The sequence below is a fragment of the Meriones unguiculatus genome, chromosome 12, assembly GCF_030254825.1.
Source record: "Meriones unguiculatus strain TT.TT164.6M chromosome 12, Bangor_MerUng_6.1, whole genome shotgun sequence".
Lineage (NCBI taxonomy): Eukaryota > Metazoa > Chordata > Mammalia > Rodentia > Muridae > Meriones > Meriones unguiculatus.
The window spans coordinates 52,938,697-52,959,744 of NC_083360.1; the positions used below are offsets into that span (position 1 = coordinate 52,938,697).

A 21,048-nucleotide genomic window follows, 5' to 3' on the forward strand; every position below is an offset into this window, starting at 1 on the left:
TTTCAGCTTCTTTAGTTCTTTATATATACTGGATATCAGCCCTCTATCAGATATAGGGCTGGTGAAGATCCTTTCCCAGTCTGTAGGCTGTCGTTTTATTCTAATGACAATGTCTTTTGCTTTATAGAAGCTTTTCAGTTTCATGAGGTCCGATTTATTGATTGTTGCTCTAAGAGCCTGTGCTATTAGTGTTCTAAGTTCAGGAACTTGTGTCCTGTGCCAATGAATTCCAAGGTCTTCCCCACTTTTTCTTCTAACTGATTTAGAGTATCTGGTTTTATGTTGAGGTCTTTGATCCACTTAGACTTTAGTTTTGTGCAGGGTGATAAATATGGGTCTATTTTCATTTTTCTGCATGTAGACATCTATTCGGACCAGCACCATTTGTTGAAGATGCTGTCTTTTTTTCATTGAATGGTTTTGGCTTCTTGGTCGAAAATCAAGTATTCATAGGTGTTTGGGTTTATTTGTGGGTCTTCTATGCAGTTCCATTGATCCTCCTTTCTGTTTCTATGCCAGTACCATGCAGTTTTTATTACTGTTGCTGTGTAGCGCAGCTTGAGATCGGGGATAGAGATGCCTCCAGATTATCTGTTGTTGTACAGGATCGTTTTGAAGATTCTGGGTGTTTTGTTTCTCCATATGAAGCTGAGAATCTTTCTTTCTTTCAAGGTCTGTAAAGTATTGAGTTGGTATTTTGATGGGAATTGTGTTGAATCTGTAGACTGCTTTTGGCAGGCTGGCCATTTTCACTATGTTAATCCTACGAATCCATGAGCACGGGAGATCTTTCCATCTTCTGATATCTTCTCCAAGTTCTTTCTTCAGAGACTTGACATTTTTTTCAAACAGGTTTTTCACCTGCTTAGTTAAAGTCACCCCAAAGTACTTTATGTTATTGGTGGCTATTGTGAAGGATGTTGTTTCCATGATTTCTTTCTTTGCCCTTTTGTCTTGGGTATACAGGAGGGCTTCTGATTTTTTTTGAGTTGCTTTTGTATCCATCATCGTGCTGATGGTGTTTATGAGCTGAAGGAGTTCTATGGTTGAATTTTTGGGGTCACTCAGATATACTATCATATAATCTGTGAATAGTGAAACTTTGACCTCTTCCTTTCCGATTTTTATCCACTTGATCTCCTTTAGTTGTCTTATTGCTGTAGTTAGGACTTCCAGTACTATATTGAATAGATATGGAGAGAGTGGACAGCCTTGCCTTGTCCATGATTTCAGTGGGATTGATTTAAATTTCTCTCCATTGAGTTTGATGTTGGCTATAGGCTTGCTGTATATTGCCTTTGTTATATTTAGGTGTGTGCCTTGTATCCCTGATCTCTCTAAGACTTTAAACATGAATGGATGTTGGACTTTGAGAAATGCTTTTTTGGCATCTAAGGAGATGATCATGTGGTGTTTTTCTCCTTCAGTTTGTTTATATGGTGGATTACATTAATAGATTTCTGTATATTGAACCACCCTTGCATGCCTGGGATGAAGCCTAGTTGGTCATGGTGAATGATATCTTTTATGTATTCTTGTATTTGGTTTGCAAGTATTTTATTGAGTGTTTTTCCATCAATGTTCCTAAGAGATATAGGTCTGAAGTTCTCTTTTTTTGTTGGGTCTTTTTGTGGTTTAGGTATCAAGGTGACTGTAGCTTCATAGAATGAGTTTGGTAAAGTTCCTTCTGCTTCTGTTTTCTGGAATAGTTTGAAGAGAGTTGGAATTAGCACTCCTTTGAAGGTCTGGTAGAATTCTGCACTGAAACCATCTGGCATCTGGCCCAGGGCTTTTTTTTAGAAGGGAGACTGTTGATGACTGCTTCTATTTCCTTAGTTTTGTTTTTTTTTTTTAATTTTTTATTAATTATACTTTATTTACTTTGTATCCCCCCTCTGGTTTTTTCCCACCTCCCTCCCAATTCTTCCCTTCCTTTCCCTTCTCCACACATGCCCCTCCCTAAGTCCACTGATAGGGGACGTCCTCCCCACCTTCCTTCTGATCCTTTTGTTAGGTCTCATCAGGAGTGGCTGCTTCCTCTGTGGCCTGGTAAGGCTGCCCTGTCCCGCCGCCCCTCAAGGTGAGGTGATCGAAGAGCAGGCCAATCAGTTCATGTCAGAGACAGTCCCTGTTCCCTTTACTATGGAAGCCACTTGGAGACTGAACTGTCATGGGCTACATCTGTGCAGGATATTTATTTAACTTTATGTGCATTTGTGTGAAGGTGTCAGATCTCTTGGAATAGGTATTACAGTCAGTTGTGAGCTGTCATGTGGGTGCTGGGTCTTGACCCCAGGTTGTTTGGAAGGACAGTGCTCTTAACCACTGAGCCATCTCTCCAGCCCCAATATTACCCTCTCTTATTCTCTCTCCATTATTGCTAAAACTTTTTCTTTCCAAAAAAGTCTTTTTTTATGCGTATGTGGGTTTGCGCACGTGTGTGTGTGTGTGTGTGTGTGTGTGTGTGTGTGTGTGTGTATGCATGCATGCATGAGGGAGAGAGAGACCCCCATTGAAACCCCCATTGGGTTTGGAATCATGATGGATGTTAGGTTACTTACTGGAGTTGGAGCTTGTCTAGCTGACTAATGGCTGTTAACATTGAGGGACTCCTCATCAGGCTATAAATTGATTAAATTAATTAATAGAAAAATTAATATAAACTTATCCACAGTGTATATTAACTTCAAATATCTTCTCAGAGAGGTGTGTGGCCTCAAGTTCCAATCTATCATGCAGTGTTTACAGGCTCTATTTAGTTCCACTCTCTTGCAAGAAACCCTAGCTTTCATGAGTACAATGATCATGTCCTTTTTAGGAAACAGCATTTTACAACCTGTTTCCATCTTTGTGTGTGTGTGTGTGTGTGTGTGTGTGTGTGTGTGTGTGTTTGTGTGTATACAAAGTCATATATACATATGACTTTCTCACTCTGTATATGTATATAACATATTTGATATGTATATAATATATTTATTTATATAACTATATAAAAAGTTATATATCTATATAAAAATTTTTAACCCTGTGCTCTGTAATGTTTCCTGAGTATAGAATGAGGTTACATAGATATGCCATAGAGGGCTAAACACTCAACAGGTACTTATTCTTAGCACCCGTTTACAAGTCTCTGCAATAATTGGATTCAGGATAAGAAAGAAACTTCTCTAATAATCAAAGCTGAAAGCAGTAATCTGTGAGTATAAGTATAAATATTTAGAAAGCTTTTTAAAATTATATTTTGTCAGCAAAATCACAGTACTATGCTCATTCATCTAGACAGTGACCTACCCAGCTGTGGTCTTTTGCAGCTTTGTAGTTCCATGCATGAATTCCCTCCTACAAAATGGGCCTCAAATCTAATCAGGAAGTAGTTGGTTATCTAAATAACAGTCTTGCCATTATTGCATTATTGGGCACAGCTGTTTGGCAGGTTGGTATTATAACACACTGGTACATAGCTTGTTGAGAATGGATGACTTTCTCACTCAGAACCCTGCAAGACGCCTTCCAAGCACTGTGAAACAACTAAGAGTAAGCAAAAGTCCTATATTGATTTGAGGGACCTTTGGGACCCTTCTGACCAACAACTCATAGAGACATATTCTGTTATTCTCTTTATGGAGAGCCACACCCTTCCAGTTCTTTCTATCTCCCCCTTCTTTCATAAGATTCCCTGCACTCTGCCCAAAGTTTGGCTGTAAGCCTTAGCATCTGCTTTGATACCCTATGAGGTAGAGCCTTTCAGAGACCCTCTGTGGTAGGTTCCTGTCCTGTTCTTTTTTCTCCCTCTTCTGATTTCCATCTTGTTTGGCTTTCTGAGAGAGGACTGATCATCTTACCCAGGGTCCCCCTTCCTGCTTAGCTTCTTTAGGTATACAGATTTTAGTATGTTTTTATTTTATTATGTGTCTAATATCCTCTTATAAGTGAGTATATTCCATGTGTGACTTTCTGGTTCTGGGATACCTCACTCAGGTCTAGATCTTCTCTAGATCCCACCATTTGCCTGCAAATTTCATGATTTCCTTGTTTTTAATTGCTGAGTAGTATTCCATTGTGTTAAAGGACCACAATTTCTGTATCCATTCCTCAATTGAGGAACATCTCAATTGTTTCCAGCTTCTGGCTATTACAAATAGAGCTGCTATGAACATGGTTGAGCAGATGTTCTTCTTGTGTACTTGAGCATATTTTGGATATATGGCCAGGAGTGGTATAGCTGGATCTTAAGGAAGCACTATTCCTAATTGTCGGAGAAAGCACCTGATTGATTTCCAAAGTGGTTGTACAAGTTTACATTCCCACCAGCAGTGGAGGAGGGTTCCCCTTTCTCCACATCCTCTCCAGCATGTGTTGTCACTTGAGTTTTTGATCTTAGCCATTCTCTTGGTTATAAAGTGAATACTCAAGGTCATTTTAATTTTCATTTCCCTGATGAGTAAGGTTGTTGAGCATATCTTTAAGTGTTTTTCTACCATTTGATATTCCTCTATTAAAAATTCTCTGTTTATCTCTGTACCCCATTTTTTACTTTGATTACTTGATTTTTTTTTTTTTTTTTTTTTTTTTTTTTTTTTTTTGCATCAACAAATGGGGCTGGTCTCATTGGATGTCTACATGTAGCAAAATGCAAATAGATCCATATTTATCACCCTGCACAAAACTAGAGCCCAGGTTGATCAAAGACCTCAACATAAAACCAAACCTCTTAGAAGAAGAAATGGTGATCTGATTGTAGGTTCCAGTTCCTATCCAGGTGCAACCAACTAACCAAACTCCTATTGGTTATTAACTGGGGAAGAGTTTGTGACCTCTCAGTATTTATCAGGACAGGCAAGCTCTGCCTTTTATGGAGACACTGCTAGAAGGTATTTCAGATGTTGGACAGCCAAGCACTTAATAGAGCCATAGCAATTATGACATTGCTTCCCATCTGTCTGGTTAATCCCTGCTACATACAGTCCAGTTAGGAACAGGTAATTACCCTGCAGTTGTTAGAATCCTTCCAGGTTATGTAAGCTTCAAACTAGATGTCCTGAACTACTAGGAATTCATTTACATGTCTTTTATATACCTAAGCTGATAGTTGAGATGGTCTGCTTCGTGGCATAAATGAATAAAATAGTGATAGGCATAGGAAGTGGGGTCAAGGCTAAGACAACAAGGATAGCAACTTCTAGGGGATCCTTTCAAAGCTCCCAATAAGAGCCCTAGGACCCTGCAGTCTTTCTTTCCTCCTTCCTTCCTTCCTTCCTTCCTTCCTTCCTTCCTTCCTTCCTTCCTTCCTCTTTCTTTCTTTCTTTCTTTCTTTCTTTCTTTCTTTCTTTCTTTCTTCAGATTCTCTCTTTTTTTTAAATTTTTATTATTAGTAACATTTTATTAACTCTGTATTCTAGCTGTATCCTCTTCCCTCATTCCCTTCCAGTCTCACTCTCCCTCCCTCATCTCCTTGCTGAAGTGACCTGCTTGAGAGTGAGTGTGCTCTTGAGTGTCTGCAGAGCCCCAGATCCAGGGTCCTTCTAAAATAGAAGCCAGGCATCTGACCCTTCCCACCCACATACCCACTGTGGGAAACAGAGGGTCACTTGGGACATTGAAGCCCCCCTGCTCTATGGGTCCAACTGAGGAGTTAAGGCAAATAACACTGGAAATTGCACCAAGACCATCACCATTGCCTGCTACATATACAGTGCATGCAGGAGTAACCCCCTAGAAGCCTGCAAGGCAGAGCCTGTCCCACACACTCAAGGGTTCAACATTCTGTCACTCTGTCCCTGCAGTCCTTCTAAATTCAAATAGTGAGACTGTCACATGGGTTTTTCTCTTTAGGTAATGAAACTCATTCTCTGAGTTTGGTTACAATGAGATATAAGATACTCTGGGTAAGCAGAAATGCACTCTTGGATGGGATTACTGTTTCTCTTAATTGTCAAGTTTTTTGTATTGGTTTAGTTTTTGGTTTTTTAATTTTTTTTTCATTTTTATTATTAGTTACATTTTATTAACTCTGTATTCCAGCTGTATCCCACTCCCTCATTTCCTCCCAGTCCCACCCTCCCACCCTCCTCTCCTCCCTGCCCCACCCTCCCACCTTCCTCTCCTCCCTGCCCCTTTCCAAGTCCACTAATTAGGGAGGACCTCCTCCCCTTTCATCTGACCCTGTTTTATCAGGTATCTTCAGGACTGGCTACAAAGTCTCCTCTATGGCTTAGCAGGACTGCTCATCCCTTGGAGGGTGGGGAGGTCAAAGAACCTGCAATTGAGTTCAGAAATAGTCCCTGTTCCACTTACTAGGGAAAACCAATTGGTTACAGAGCTACCACGGGCTACATCCGAGTTGAGGTTCTAGGTTATATCGATACGTGGTCCTTGGTGGAGTATCAGTCTCAGAAAAGACCCCTGTGCCCAGATATATTTGGTCCTTGTAGAGCTCCTATCGTCTCCATGTCATACTAACTCCCCCTTCCTTCATAGGATTCCCTGCACTCTCCCAGAAGTTTGGTAATGAGTCTTAGTATCTACTTTGATACAATGCTAGGTAGAGTCTTTCAGAGGCCCTCTGCAGTAGGCTCCTGTCCTGTTATTTTTTTCTTCCTGTGTCCAGTGCCCATCCCATTTGTCTTTCTAAGTAAGAATTGATCATATTCCCCAGGTCTTCTTTCTTATTTATCTTCTTTAGGTGTATACATTTCATTATGTTTATCATATCTTATAGGACTATATGAGTGAGTATATACCATGTGTGTCTTTCTCCTTCTGGGATGCCTCACTCAGAATGATCTTTTCTAGATCCCACCATTTGCCTGCAGATTTCATGATTTCCTAGTTTTTGATTGCTGAGTAATATTCCATTGTGTAAAAGTACCACAATTTCTGTATCCATTCCTCCATTGAGGGCATCTGCATTGTTTCCAGGTTCTGGCTATGACAAATAAAGCTGCTAAAAACATGGCTGAGCAAATGTACTTGTTGTGTACTTGAGCAAATTTTGGGTATATGCCTAGGCGTGGTATAGCTGGGTCTTGAGCAAGAACTATTCCTAATAGTCTGAAAAAGTGCCAGATTGATTTCTAAAGTGTTTGTACCAGTTTACATTCCCACCAGCAGCGGAGGAGGGTTCCCAATTCTCCACAACCTCTCCAGCGTGTGTTGTCACTTGAGTTTTTTATTTATGCCATTTTGATGGGTGTAAGGGGAAATTTCAGGGTCGTTTTGATTTGCATCTCTCTGATGGCTAAGGATGTTGAGCATCTCTTTAAGTGTTTCTCTGCCGTTCTATATTCCTCTACAGAGTATTATCTGTTTAGCTCTGTACCCCATTTTTTAATTGGATTACTTGGTTTGTTGCTTTTCAGCTTCTTTAGTTCTTTATATATACTGGATATCAGCCCTCTGTCAGATATAGGACTGGTGAAGATTTTTTCCCAATCTGTAGGCAGTCTTTTTGTTTTGATGACAGTATCTTTGCTCTACAGAAGCTTTTTAGTTTCATGAGGTCCCATTTATTGATTGTTGCTCTGTGCAGTTGGTGTTCTGTTCAGGACGTTGTATCCTGTGACAATGAGTTCTAGGCTCTTCCCCACTTTTTCTTCTAACCAATTTAGAGTATCTGGTTTTATGTTGAGGTCTTTGATCCACTTAGACTTTAGTTTTGTGCAGGGTGATAAATATGGGTCTATTTTCATTTTTCTGCATGTAGACATCCAGTTGGACCAGCACCATTTGTTAAGATGCTGTCTGTTTTTCATGGAATGGTTTTGGCTTCTTGGTCGAAAATCAAGTATTCATAGGTGTTTGGGTTTATTTGTGGGTCTTCTATGCGGTTCCATTGATCCTCTTTTCTGTTTCTATGCCAATACCATGCAGTTTTTATTACTGTTGCTGTGTAGTACAGCTTGAGATCAGGGATGGAGATACCTCCAGATTATCTGTTGTTGTACAGGATCATTTTGGAGATTCTGGGTGTTTTGTTTCTCCATGTGAAGCTGAGAATCTTTCTTTCAAGGTCTGTAAAGTATTGAGTTGGTATTTTGATGGGAATTGTGTTGAATCTGTAGATTGCTTTTGGCAGGATGGCCATTTTCACTATGTTAATCCTAACAATCCATGAGCACCAGAGATCTTTCCAACTTCTCATATCTTCTTTAATTTCTTCCTTCAGAGACTTAAAGTTTTTTTCAAACAGGTCTTTCACTTCCTTGGTTTTTGAGACAGGGTTTCTCTGAGTAGCACTGACTATCCTGGACTCACTTTGTAGCCCAGGCTAGTTTCATACTTACAGAAATCTTCCTGCCTCTGCCTCCCGGATTGCTGGGATTACTGGCATGCCCCACTATCCCCATCATCTCATATGTTTAATATACTAGCTACAAGCTCACTAGCAGGTCCAGATACTCATGTTTGTGAATGGGGCTATAGTAGATTTTCTTTGTATTTACACATCCATAGATTCAGTTCAACGAGTGGCAGACATCTCTCTATGACCTGAAAGGGTAAAAACATTAACTGAAACATGTATTAGTTAAGGTTTGAATGCATATAATTTTACAGCAAAGATGTTTATTTACTCTAGGAATAGAGTAAGAATTATAAGGCTATATTAAGAAAGAACTCCTTGGCATTTTATATACATTTTTCTCTTAAATTGTGGAATGTTTAAAAAGAATCCCCTGAGTCACAAAGCTCTTTGACTTTGCCAACTTTGTATTCTTACATGTGACCCATTTGAGGATCCCGCATTGAGAAGATGTGTTATAGTGTGCATTTCCCACAGAGTGAAGTGAGCTCAGTGTTTTGAGAGGAAGAAAATTTCTTCAAACTAAATCCCCTCATTTACTGGCCTTGTATGTTTCTGAGATTTTTATATGCTTTCTTATAATCTTTGTAAACATTTGGTTTTGTTTTCAATGCTTCTTTGAAAATTTTGTATAATATGTTTTGTCCTTCCAGATCAGATCCACTTCTCCTCTACCCATCCAACATTGGGATTCTTTTGTTTTCACCTCTAGAATATAGTTTGTGCTTCTAATATATTATGGAATATCAACTGGAGTATGGTTCACCTACTAGAGGCTATACACACACAAACATAAAAAAAAAAAACACAAAAAATTTTCTCAAGTAGGCTTCATCCCAGGCATGCAGGGATTGTTCAATATATGGAAATCCATCAGGGTGATCCACCATATAAACAAATTGATGGTGAAAAACCACATGATCATCTCCTTAGATGCTGAAAAACATTTGACAAAGTCCTGCATCCATTCATATTTAAAGTCTCGGAGAGATCAGGGTTACAAGGCACATACCTAAACATAGTAAAGGCAATATACAGCAAGCCTATAGCCAACATCAAAGTCACTGGAGAGAAACTTAAATCAATCCCACTGAAATCAGGGACAAGACAAGGCTGCCCACTCTCTCCATACCTCTTCAACATAGTACTTGAAGTCCTAGCCAGAGCAATAAGACAACTAAAGGAGATCAAGGGGATACAAATCGGAAAGGATGAGGTCAAAGTGTCACTATTCTCAGCTGATATGATAGTATACCTGAGTGACCCCAAAAGTTGTGTCAGGGAACTCCTACAGCTAATAAACACCTTCACCAAAATGGCTGGATATAAAATTAACTCAGAAAAATCAGTAGCCCTCCTATATACAGAAGACAAAAGGGCTGAGAAAGAAATTAGGAAAACAACACCCTTCACAATAGCCACAAAATACATAAAGTACCTTGGTGTGACCTAACCAAGCAAGTCAAAGACTTGTATGAAAAAAATTTCAAGTCTCTGAAGAAAGAATTCAAAGAACATATCAGAAGATGGAGAGATCTCCCATGCTCTTGGCTTGGCAGGATTAATACAGTAAAAATGGCCATCTTCTCAAAAGCACTCTACAGATTCAATGCAATTCCCATCAAATTACCAACATAATTCTTTACAGAACTTGAAAGAAAAATTCTCAACTTCATATGGAATGACAAGAAACCCAGAATTGCTGAAATAATCCTCTGCAATAAAAGATCTTCTGGAGGTATCTCCATCCCTGATCTCAAGCTGTACTATAGAGCAACAATACTACAAAACCACATGGTACTGGCATAGAAACCGAGTGGTGGATCAATGGAATCGAAGACTGTAAAATAAGTCCACATATTTATGGACACCTGAGTTTTGACAAAAATTCAAAACCATACAATGGAAAAAAGATAGTATCTTCAACAAATAGCGCTAGTCTAACTGGATGTCTACATGTAGAAAAATGTAAATAGATCCTATTTATCAACCTGCACAAAACTAAAGTTCAAGTGGATCAGAGATTTCAATATAAAAATAAAAACACTAAATCTGTTAGAAGAAAAAGTGGGAAAAAGCCTTGAACTCATTGTCACAGGATACAGCTTCCTGAGAACACCAACAGCACAGAGCAACAATCATTAAATGGGACCTCATGAAACTAAAAAGCTTCTGTGAAGCAAAGGGCACTGTCATTAAAACAAAAAGACTGTCTACAGATTGGGGAAGGATCTTCACCAACCCTATATCTGACAGAGGGCTAATATCCAGTATATATAAAGAACTAAAGAAGCTGAAAAGCAACAAACCAAGTAATCCAATTAAAAAATGGGGTACAGAGCTAAACAGAGAATTCTCTGTAGAGGAATATAGAATGGCAGAGAAACACTTAAAAGAAATGCTCAAGGTCCTTAGTCATCAGGGAGATACAAATCAAAAGGACCTTGAGATTTCCTCTTACATTCATCAGAATGGCTAAGATCAAAAACTCAAGTGACAACACATGCTGGAGAGGAAGTGGAGAAAGGGGAACCCTCCTCCATTGCTGGTGGGAATGTAAACTTGTACAACCACTTTGGAAATCAATCAGGTGCTTTCTCCGACAACTAGGAATAGTGCTTCCTTAAGATCCAGCTATACTACTCTTGGGCATATATCCAAAATATGCTCAAGTATACAACAAGGATATCTGCTCAACCATGTTCATAGCAGCTCTATTTGTAATAGCCAGAAGCTGGAAACAATTGAGATGTCGCTCAATTGAGGAATGGAAACAGAAATTGTGGTCCATTAACACAATGGAATACTGCTCAGCAATTAAAAACAAGGAAATCATGAAATTTGTGGGCAAATTGTGGGAACTGGAAAAGATCATCCTGAGTGAGGTATTCCAGAAGGAGAAAGACACACAGGGTATATACTCACTCATAAATGGATATTAGATATATAACATAGGATAAACAGACTAAAATCTGTACACCTAAAGAAAATAATCAAGAAAGAGAACTCTGGCTAAGATGCTCAGTTCCCATTCAGAAAGACAAAGAGGATGGGCATCAGAAGAGGGAGAAAAGAGGGACCAGGACAGGATCCTACCACAGAGGGCCCCTGAAAGGTATCAGAGCAGATGCTGAGACTTATAGCCGAACTTTGGGCAAAGTTCACGGAATCTTATGAATGAAGGGGGAGATAGTAAGATCTGGAGAGGACAGGCGCTCCACAAGGAGAGCAACAGAACCAAAAATTCTGGGCACAGGGGTCTTTTCTGAGACTGATACTCCCACCAAGGACCATTCATGGATATACCCTAGAACCTCTGCACAGATGTAGCCCATGTCAGTTCAGTGTTCAAGTCAGTTCCATAGTAATAGGAACAGGTTCTGTCTGTGACAAGAACTGGTTGGCCTGCTCCTTGATCTCCTTCCCCTAAAGGGGGAGCAGCCTTGCCAGGCCATAGAGGAAGACAGTGTAGCCACTCCTGATGAGACCTGATAGACAAGGACCAGAAGGAAGGGGAGGAAGACCTCCCCCATCAGTGGATTTGGGGAAGGACATGGGTGGAGAAGTTTGAAGGCGTGTGGGATTGGGAGGGGAGGAGGGATGGAGCTACAGGGAGGATACAAAATGAATAAACTGTAATTAATAAAAATAAACATATATAAAGCACAAAGTAAAGAATAAAGCCTGTATGCAAATAAAAAATTTTTTGTTGTTTGTTGTGGTTTTTTTTTTAGGCTTTTGTTGAATTATTAAATGTTAATTTGAGTTCTGTAAATATTTTTATATATTTTTATATTTTTGTTAATTAATGTTTATTCACAGCATCGCAGCTGCAGTCTCCTCTACCCTCTCCCTACCCAATCCCACTCTTCCTCCCTCCCTTCTCCTCTCCCATGCCTCCCATTCCAATGACAGGCTAGGTCCTCCTTCCCTTCCATCAGACCCCAGTCCATCAGGTCTCATCAGGACCAGCTTCTCTGTCCTCCTCTGTGGACTGGCAAGGCTGCTCTCCCCTCAGATGGAGGTGATCAAAGAGCCAGCCCATGAATTCATGTTAGAGACAGTCCCCTTTCGTACTGTCAGGGAACCCCCTTGGACACTGAGCAGCCATGGGCCACTTCTGTGCAGTGGTTCTAAGTTATCTCCATGCATGGTAGTTGTTTGGACTATCAGTCTCAGAAAAGACCCGTGTCCAGATATTTTGGTTCTTTTGCTCTCCTTGTGGAGCTCCTGTTCCCTCCAGATCCCTCTATCTCCCCCTTCCTCCACAAAATTCCCTGCACTCTGCAAAAAGTTTGAGTATGAATCTCAGCATATGTTTTTATTCTCTGCTGGGTAGAGTCTTCCAGAGGCCCTTTGTGATAGTCTCCTATCCTGGTCCCTCTTTTCTCCCTCTTCTGATATCCCTCTCTTTCGCTGTTCTGAATGAAGATTAAGCATCTTACCAGGGTCCTACCTCTTATCAGCTTCCTTAGATGTACAGATTTTAGTATGATCATCCCATATTATATGTCTAATAGCCACTTATAAGTGCGTATGAACCATGTGTGTGTTTATGTTTCTGGGTTACCTCATTTAGGATGATCATTTCTAGATCCCACCATTTGTTTGCAAATTTCATGATTTCCTAGTTTTTAATTAATTGCTGAGTAGTATTCCATTGTGTAAATGTATCACAATTTCTGAATCGATTCCTAAGTAGAGGGGCATCTGGGTTGTTTCCAGTTTCTGGCTATTACAAATAAAGCTGCTTACAAACATGGTTGAGCAAATGTCTTCTTTTTTTTTTTTTTTTTTTTAATGTAGACACTGTTATATACTTTCCTGGAGGCCAACCTTCATTTGTCCCATAGATTTCGGTATTGATTTTCATCCAATTACTGGTTTTTAATTTTTATTCCTTGACTTTTTTTGGGGTGGTGTGGGAGACCTAATTGTGGTGTGTTGTTTAGCTTCCATCAGTTTGCTACTTTCTATAAGTCCTATGCTGCTGATGTGATATCTGCTTTTCTATATTTATTAAGACTTAATTCCATTTGTTTGGAATACCCTTTTCCAAAACCTAAAGTGTCATTTGTCATTGGTGTTAAGATGTGTTTCTGGAGAAAGCAAAAGTATGGATACTGTTTTCTAATTCAGTTTCTAGTCTGTGGTTTTATTGAGAATTGAGAGAGTTAATATTCAGCTATTATTGAATTATGTATGTCTTTTTGTCATGTTGTTGGTGTTGTGTTTTCTTGGATCTCTTTTGATTATCTTTCTTGCTATTTTTTGGTTTCCTGTGAATTCTTATTTATGTTTCCCCTTCTTTTCAAAAGTTTTTTATTATCTTTCCTAGAGCTTGTAGTCAAAATTTGCTTTAATATTTTTTAAGGTTTATTTATTTATTCATCCATTTGTTTACTTATTTATTTATTTTATGTGTGTGAGTACTCTATTTGGATATACACCTGCATGCCAGAAGAGGGCATTAGATCCCAGTATAGATGTTTTTGAGCCGCCATGTGGTTGCTGGGAATTTAACTCAGGACGTCTGGAAGAGCGGACAGTCCTCTTCACCTCTGTGCCATCTCTCCAGCCCCACTTTAATCTGTTTTTAACATGAAAAGTTTTTATTTTTCTTCCAGTCTCCAAGTAGAACAATGAACATCTGGGCTTTTCATACTTAGTCCTAACTTGACAATAAAATGACCTTTTCTTTTTAAGGCAGAATTTTTATTAGTAGTAAAAGAAATATATAATGTGTTTCCAGTTACAACCAGATATGTCCCTGTCTTTCATTTAAACCACATGATATTTTCAGGCAGCTTTTATAGCTTGATTTGTCTAATGTGCATTTCTGTCATCTGGAGTGATAAACTCTCTGAGTATATTTACTATTTGACACATATATCCTCTTGGCAGAAGTTAGCTTTCAGAATGAAACTACCTCAGGAGTTTGTTTACAGTTGTCTTAGTGGAGAGGGACATGAAACAAAACACCAGAAGACAGAAAGTTTTCTATAATGTTTGTGGGGCCTCTAAAATCTTCTGTAGATAGATACCTGAATAGACCTCACTTAATGGGATACCAGCAGGAGCATTCATGTTTGAGAACAAACACAGGTCTTTTAGGGCAACTGAGACATAGCATGTCTCATCTGCTCCACTGGCCATGTCCCTTCCATCCCTTGCATTTTCTCTGGTGCCTGAATCAATTCTCTCAGTTCTTGAGTTTGAGGTGCCTTACTCCCAGTATTTTCAGAGCGTACCTGACATTCACCTCTATTTATAAGAGAGGAGCTTCTCGGAGGAGGCTGCCATTTCATATGGTCACAGCATGTGTTAAGGGAGGTAGGCATGTAGTCCTACTCCTACCTCAGTATGTATTGGCATTTGATAGCTGCTGTAATGGGAGAAATGGTTTTCTTTAATGTCATGACCCCTGATAGATCAACCATACTTTAAGGCAACCTAGACACCCAACACAATTAGGCAACACAATTTTGACTTCATGTGTGAAAAAGGAGAGAGAGAGAGAGATCTATATTGAATGAACAGGAAGGTGGGGATGGATCCAGAAAGATGGGGGTGAATATGATTTAAAAAGTTACAATCTATGAAATTCTCAAAGAATATATAAAAATATTATGTAGAAAAATATATATAAATATATTATGTAGACTACTTTAAAGAGTAATTATAAAGACCCGAATTGTATCTATGCTGAAGCACTTTGTTAATTGTAAACTTCTACAGGAAATATTAGATGTTATGAATCACTAGCTGGTCTCTTCATCAGTTGAAATACTTTACGTATATTATTTGAGCTTCTGCCTGGATAATTCTTTGTCAAAAGCAATTGTAAGTGCTGGTGTTTTTTTGTTGATGGTGGTGTTTTGGTTTGTCTGTTTGTTTCTCTGCTTGTCTTATGGGTTTGCTTAGCAACTTTACAGTGTAGACTAAATCTTTAAGTGCTCCTTTGTCTCATATCTCTTTCCTGAGTACCCAAGCAAGATAATAATCCATAAAACACAAGGGCAGCTACTCCTTCTAATTGCCAAGAGTTCGTCATTTACTGAGTTCCAAATGCAATCAGTTAGGCACTTGCTTTAAAACACTTTTCTCCTAATTCCACAGAGCCGAAACTGTGTGAAGCTGGGCCCTCCTGCTGAGGGAGAAGTCATCCAAGTCAAGTGGCCTGATGGTAAACTTTATGGGGCAAAGTATCTTGGATCAAATATTGCCTACATGTATCAGGTGGGTGCTGCTCTCTCTATGATGCTTGGTGAGATGGACATGAGTAATAGAGGGAGAAAACATGAGTGTGCTGTGGATCAACCCCCCCCATGATTTTAGGGTGCCTTTTTTTTATGTGAAAGAGGCAAAACTTCAATGTCTAACAGCCTGGATTGCAACTAAACTATAAGTTTTCAACTAAACTTACAGTTTAGTTGCCTGGTAGGAAACTGAGAAATACTAACAACTGGTAAATGGATTGTTAAGTATTAACTTAACTATATCGTAGTTCAACTACTAGAGAGCAGGCTGTTTTCATTATGAGAGTTGGTTCATCTTTCTTTAAGCCAGAACATGGAACTTAAGGCATTGTAGCTCAGCAGTGGAACACTTGCTTTCCATGTACAATGCCCTGGATTTGATCACCATCACTACAGGAATGAGTGAATGAATGAATGAATCAGTGAATCAGTGTATCATTTGCCAAGTTGATACAGTATTACATATTACTTTTGTGGTAGCTCTATGATGGCTGTCCAACCAAGCAGCCTCTGACTTGCTTTGGGGTAGAGAAGTATAACCTAGGCATCTCAGATAAATGTAAATCAGTGAAGCATTGGCACAGGTATTCTAAGAATCTCAGAGTTGTCATCTACTAAAATTTAATGAAATATTTGTTTAGGAATTATCAAGAGGGTATTCTGCTCACCAGGGAATTCTACCCGATTTTAATAGTAAAGAATATGCAGTTAAAATGAAATTATTCTGTTTTTACCAGCAATAAAAGATGGGTTAAAAGGACAAAAGAGAACAACAACATGGATAGCACATGTGCATTCATATTTCTTGGAGAACTTTAAAACTGAACATTTTTATTAGAAGCAACAGATTTCAATAACACCATGTCACAAATCAACGTTTTAGTATAAATGACAGAGTAAAAACAGAAGAAAGAAACAAAACAGGAAGACTTAGACTTGATAAGCTGCAAACAGCTTAAGAATAATAAGACAGCAGTTTGAGTAAACAAAGTTAACAAGCTGCTAAGGGCCAAGCGCTTAACTGGAAGAATACATTGCAAGACAAAGGTACCAGAAAACAGTGTAAGTAAAAGATGCTCAAAGAAGTTTAGAACATGCAAGAGAACATTTTTTCATGGTTTAGGAAATTCCATGAGAGTTGATATCCTGTTTAATTTTTTTGTCAAGTTTACAAGAGCCAGAGTTATCCAGTAAGAGGATCCTCAATTGAGAAAATGCTTCCATATGACTGACCTGTAAGGTACTATGGTACCTTTTCTTAATAAGTGGTTGATTGTGAGTCCCAGCCCATTATGGTCATGCCAATCGCTACAGATACTCCTGAGTTGTATAAGAAAGCAGGCTGAGAAGACCAGTGAGCAGTGATTCTCTGATCCTCCACTGTCCATGTTTTAGTTCCTGCCGTTAGTTCTGCCATGGTTTCCTTAAGTAATGCACAGTGGTGTAGAAGTATAATAAAACTTCTCCTCCCAACTTGTTTTGTTTGGCTGTTTTGTTTTTATTGTGGCAAACAAGTCTAAAAGTTATCAAGTAGGTGACTTGTGCAGACTGTTTGTTGGTCATTTTCAATCTTTCTGCATATGTATTTTAGGATTATGTATAGTGGTATAAGTATTAAAGTATCTTTGTATCAGTTTGTTCAAAATTAAATAAACCTCACAAGTGGACTGAATAATATAGAAGATTCCTTCGAAAAGCATTAATATTTCATTCAAAAACAAAGTTAGTTAGTAAGACCTAGAGAGGACAGGAGCTCTACAAGGAGAACAACAGAACCAAAATATCTGGGCACAGGGGTCATTTCTGAGACTGATACTCCAACCAAGGACCAAGGTCCATTCATGGATATAACCTAGAACCCCTGCTCAGATACAGCCCATGGCAGCTCAGTATCCAAGTAGGCTCACTAGTAAAGAAACAGGGACTCTCTCTGACATGAACTCAGTGGCTGGCTCTTTGACTAACCCCCTGAGGGAGGAGCAGTCTTACCAGGCCACTAAGGAAGACAGTGCAACCAGTCTTGATGAGACCTAATAAGCTAGGATCAGATGGAAGGGTAGGAAGACCTCCCCTATTAGTGGATTTGGAGAGGAACATGGGAGGAGATGAGAGAGGGTAAGGGAGGGGGTTAGAGCTGGGATGCAAAGCGAATAAAATATAATTAATGTAAAAAAATAAAAATTTAATTTAAAAAATAAGAGGATTGGGGAAATGGCTCAGTGAGTTAAAAACAACAAAAACAAAGTTTCACATTTAATAAAAGTATTAGTGAATCTATGTAACAAAGCTGGTTGCTCCATAAAAGTACCACATGTTAAAATGCAGGTTAATTAGTAATCAGTGTGTTAGCCCAGAAACATAAAAGTGCAGGAATATAGAGAGAGTCAACGAAAATCAAAGCTGGTATTAAAGTTATCTCTTTAAATTCAAGTAGTATAAAATTCCTCATTTAACCAAATGGCCCTTTGAGATCACTTTGTACTTTCTGTCTTTCATTTTCACCATAGAATAAGCAAGATGTTCATTAAAGTGCATAAAGACAAATACCAGATACACAGTGTAAAATATGCTAAATCTGTGTAAAATGTGTGTTTACATTTCTGTGTGTGTGTATGTGTATGTGTATGTGGCTCTGTGTGTATGTATATTTTTGACTATGTGTGAGTATGGCTGTGTGTGTATCTGTGTGTATCTTTTTGTCTGGGAGCATCTCTGTGTGTGTGTGTGTGTGTCTGTCCATATTTGTGTCTATGTATGTATATGTGTGTTTCTGTTTGTGTGATTATATACGTTTGTGAGTGTCTGTGTTTATGTGTGTGTGTGTGTGTGTGTGTGTGTGTGTGTGTGTGTTTGCTTCTCACAGTAGTCTTGTAAAATAGGCTTTATGACTTCCAGTCTACGAATAAGGGGAGGGGATGACTCAGTGAACCAATTTTAACTATTTTATACAGAAGAACATAATTTTTATAGTTTCTAAGAGTATATCGCTGGTAAAAGGAAGAGTCAGAAAGTACTCTTTTCTCTGCCCTAATTAAAGGAAACAGTTGTTCGTGCTTGTAGTAAAGTTTTGCCTCTGAATACATGAGACTTAGACAAATTAGGACAGCCAGTGTTGTTTTAGTTAGCTGTCTTTTTCTCTTAAAAATTTCAGGTGATTTAAAACAAAAGAAGGTAGCAGAGGTAGTTAAAGCTGTGCGATCAAATGTGTAAATGAGAAGATACTTTGCCTAATTTAATGGTAACGGAACCATTTGTAAATAGGATAAGGCCAGAAAGAACCCTATTTTCATTCTCAGACTTCCAGGCAATAGCAGCAAAGTATATTTGAAACCACAGCCTGATTCCACCCTATTTTGCAGCTTCATCTTATATTAGTAGTACATGGATATAAGTGAAAACAACAACATGTTTAATTTGTGCTTCTATCTCTGTTTTATTTGTAACATAGAGCCACTGCATAATGTGATTCATCTTTTGACTTTTGTAGCACCACTTTATTAAAAGTGAAAAATACAGAGTATCAGAAAAGCTGGATGTTCTAAGTCTTAAGGGATTTAAGAATTGGAATATATCAAATGTCTACTTATTCTACTTGTGTTGTCTTTTACAAAAACAGTTGTTGAAATATTGCTGAACCTACTATCCCGGTTTCAGCTCAGCCAGGATCATGGACTTATCATGGACTTTTCTCTTTTGAAAGGTCTTATAATTTTTTTTTAAAAAACTACAAAATTATTTTACTAATATAAGAGTTAAAAACATTTTTCTTTTGAAATATATTGTATTTTCACATACTTGTGAGGTTTATGTACCATGAAGTAGAGGCATATTTGAGTTTGGAAAATAATAATAGTTATTAAAACTTTTTAATGTGTATTGGAGTGGTGGCTGAGGCTATGCTGGCCATGGAAACTGGCAGAAGTGCTGCACAGGATCCTGTAACCAGTACCTAGAATGAGTAGCCTAAAGGATATATAAAAAGTATAGTAACTGCTACTGCCTAGAAGAGCAGTTGCTGGAGAACTTAACAAGTCAGTAAACCTGACCCAGCTCACCTGCAGATCAAGTATTCTCAGACAAGAACACTACCAAATAAAAGTAATCAGTTGGGATTTGATAAGAACACACAGTGGCAAATTACCCTATTGTTTCTGTTTCAGAACCGTATTAGACATAAGAAAAGTACATAGTTGTCCTTTTCTTCCTGGGATTGCTAAACATTCATTTTTTTTTCCCCTCTTAACTGTAGTCTGGCATCTCCCAAATAGTAGAGAAGAACATAAGCCCAAACAAACACAGCTCACTATGAAGGCATACATGAAACAAAGAGAACAGAGAAAGAACAAGAAAATAAAGACTAAAGGACACATCCATCCTGGCAGATAAAAAAATGCAACAACATCAAAATAAGCTACTATGACATCTTAAAATACACCAATGTAAAAAACAGTGGATAATGGGATAGCTGAAACACTAGAAAGATTTCAGGGCCTACTTCTTTTTCATTTGTTTATTTATTTATTACAATTTATTCACTTTGTATCCTGTAGTAGCTCCCTCCCTCCTCTCCTCCCAATCACATCCACCCTCTCTCTCCTCTGCCTATGCCCCTTCCCTAGTCCACTGATAAGGGAGGACCTCCTCCCCTTCTATCTGACCCTAGCCTTTCAGCAGGTCTCATCAGGGCTGGCTGCATCTTCCTTCTCTGTGGCCTGGCAAGGCTGCACCCCCCAGGGGGAGGTCATCAAAGAACCATCCACTGAGTTCATGTCAGAGAGAGCCTCAGGGTGCTATTTCTAAAAAGAATCAGTGGCCAAGTAGAGAACTTAAGAAAACCAATTCAGGACCTATATCTTAATGTGGAAACAGGTCAGTAATTGGCAAGGAAAACTCAAGAAAAAAAAAAAAGAGTCAAGCAGAAATGTAAGAAATAAGTGAGCCAATCAAAATATTATGTAGATGATCAACAGGCAAAACCAAGCAAAATAATGAATAGCAAGAATGGAGGACAAAGTTAAGGCAATATCACATTCAGTCCTGTGTAAAATAAACAAGAAAAAGAGAAGAAAGGAACATTACCCTGACTTTCAAGAATCCTGGCATTGTTCAGAGGACCAAACCTAAGAATCCCCAGGGTACAAGAAAGAAAGAACTGAAATAAAAATCTAAAAGCATATGGAGTCTTTGAATTATGGCAAGAGATAACCAATGCTAGATAAATGCCCATCTATTTTCAAACTCCCAGGAGGCATAATCAGAGAAATCCCCATGTTGTGCCATAGTCATGAAGGCAAAAGAACAAAATAGAATTAAAACAAAAACTGAAGAGTCAGGAAAGAATGTTTTGTATTCATCAAAGGAAAAATCTACCAAGAGGATATTACAGTTTACAATTCTAAACATTTATATACCAAACCAAGGGTACCTAAGTTCCTAAAAGAAACAGTAGATAGTTAAAATAACATAGAGGTAAAATCATATATGAACCCT

General features: G+C 38.6%; 1 protein-coding gene across 9 annotated transcripts in view; it reads left to right on the plus strand.

Annotated features, from left to right (window-relative positions):
• The window catches only part of Kdm4c (lysine demethylase 4C), a 281,505-nt gene that overhangs the window by 179,576 nt on the left and 80,881 nt on the right, over positions 1-21,048 (plus strand). For all 9 annotated transcript variants that reach the window (XR_009585134.1, XM_060365727.1, XM_060365725.1 and 6 more), the window contains one exon: positions 15,419-15,538. Coding sequence is in view for 8 of the 9 variants with exons in the window: in XM_060365727.1 (XP_060221710.1) it covers positions 15,419-15,538 (120 nt within the window). In the remaining variant the exon portion in view is untranslated. The remainder of the gene's footprint in view (positions 1-15,418; positions 15,539-21,048) is intronic.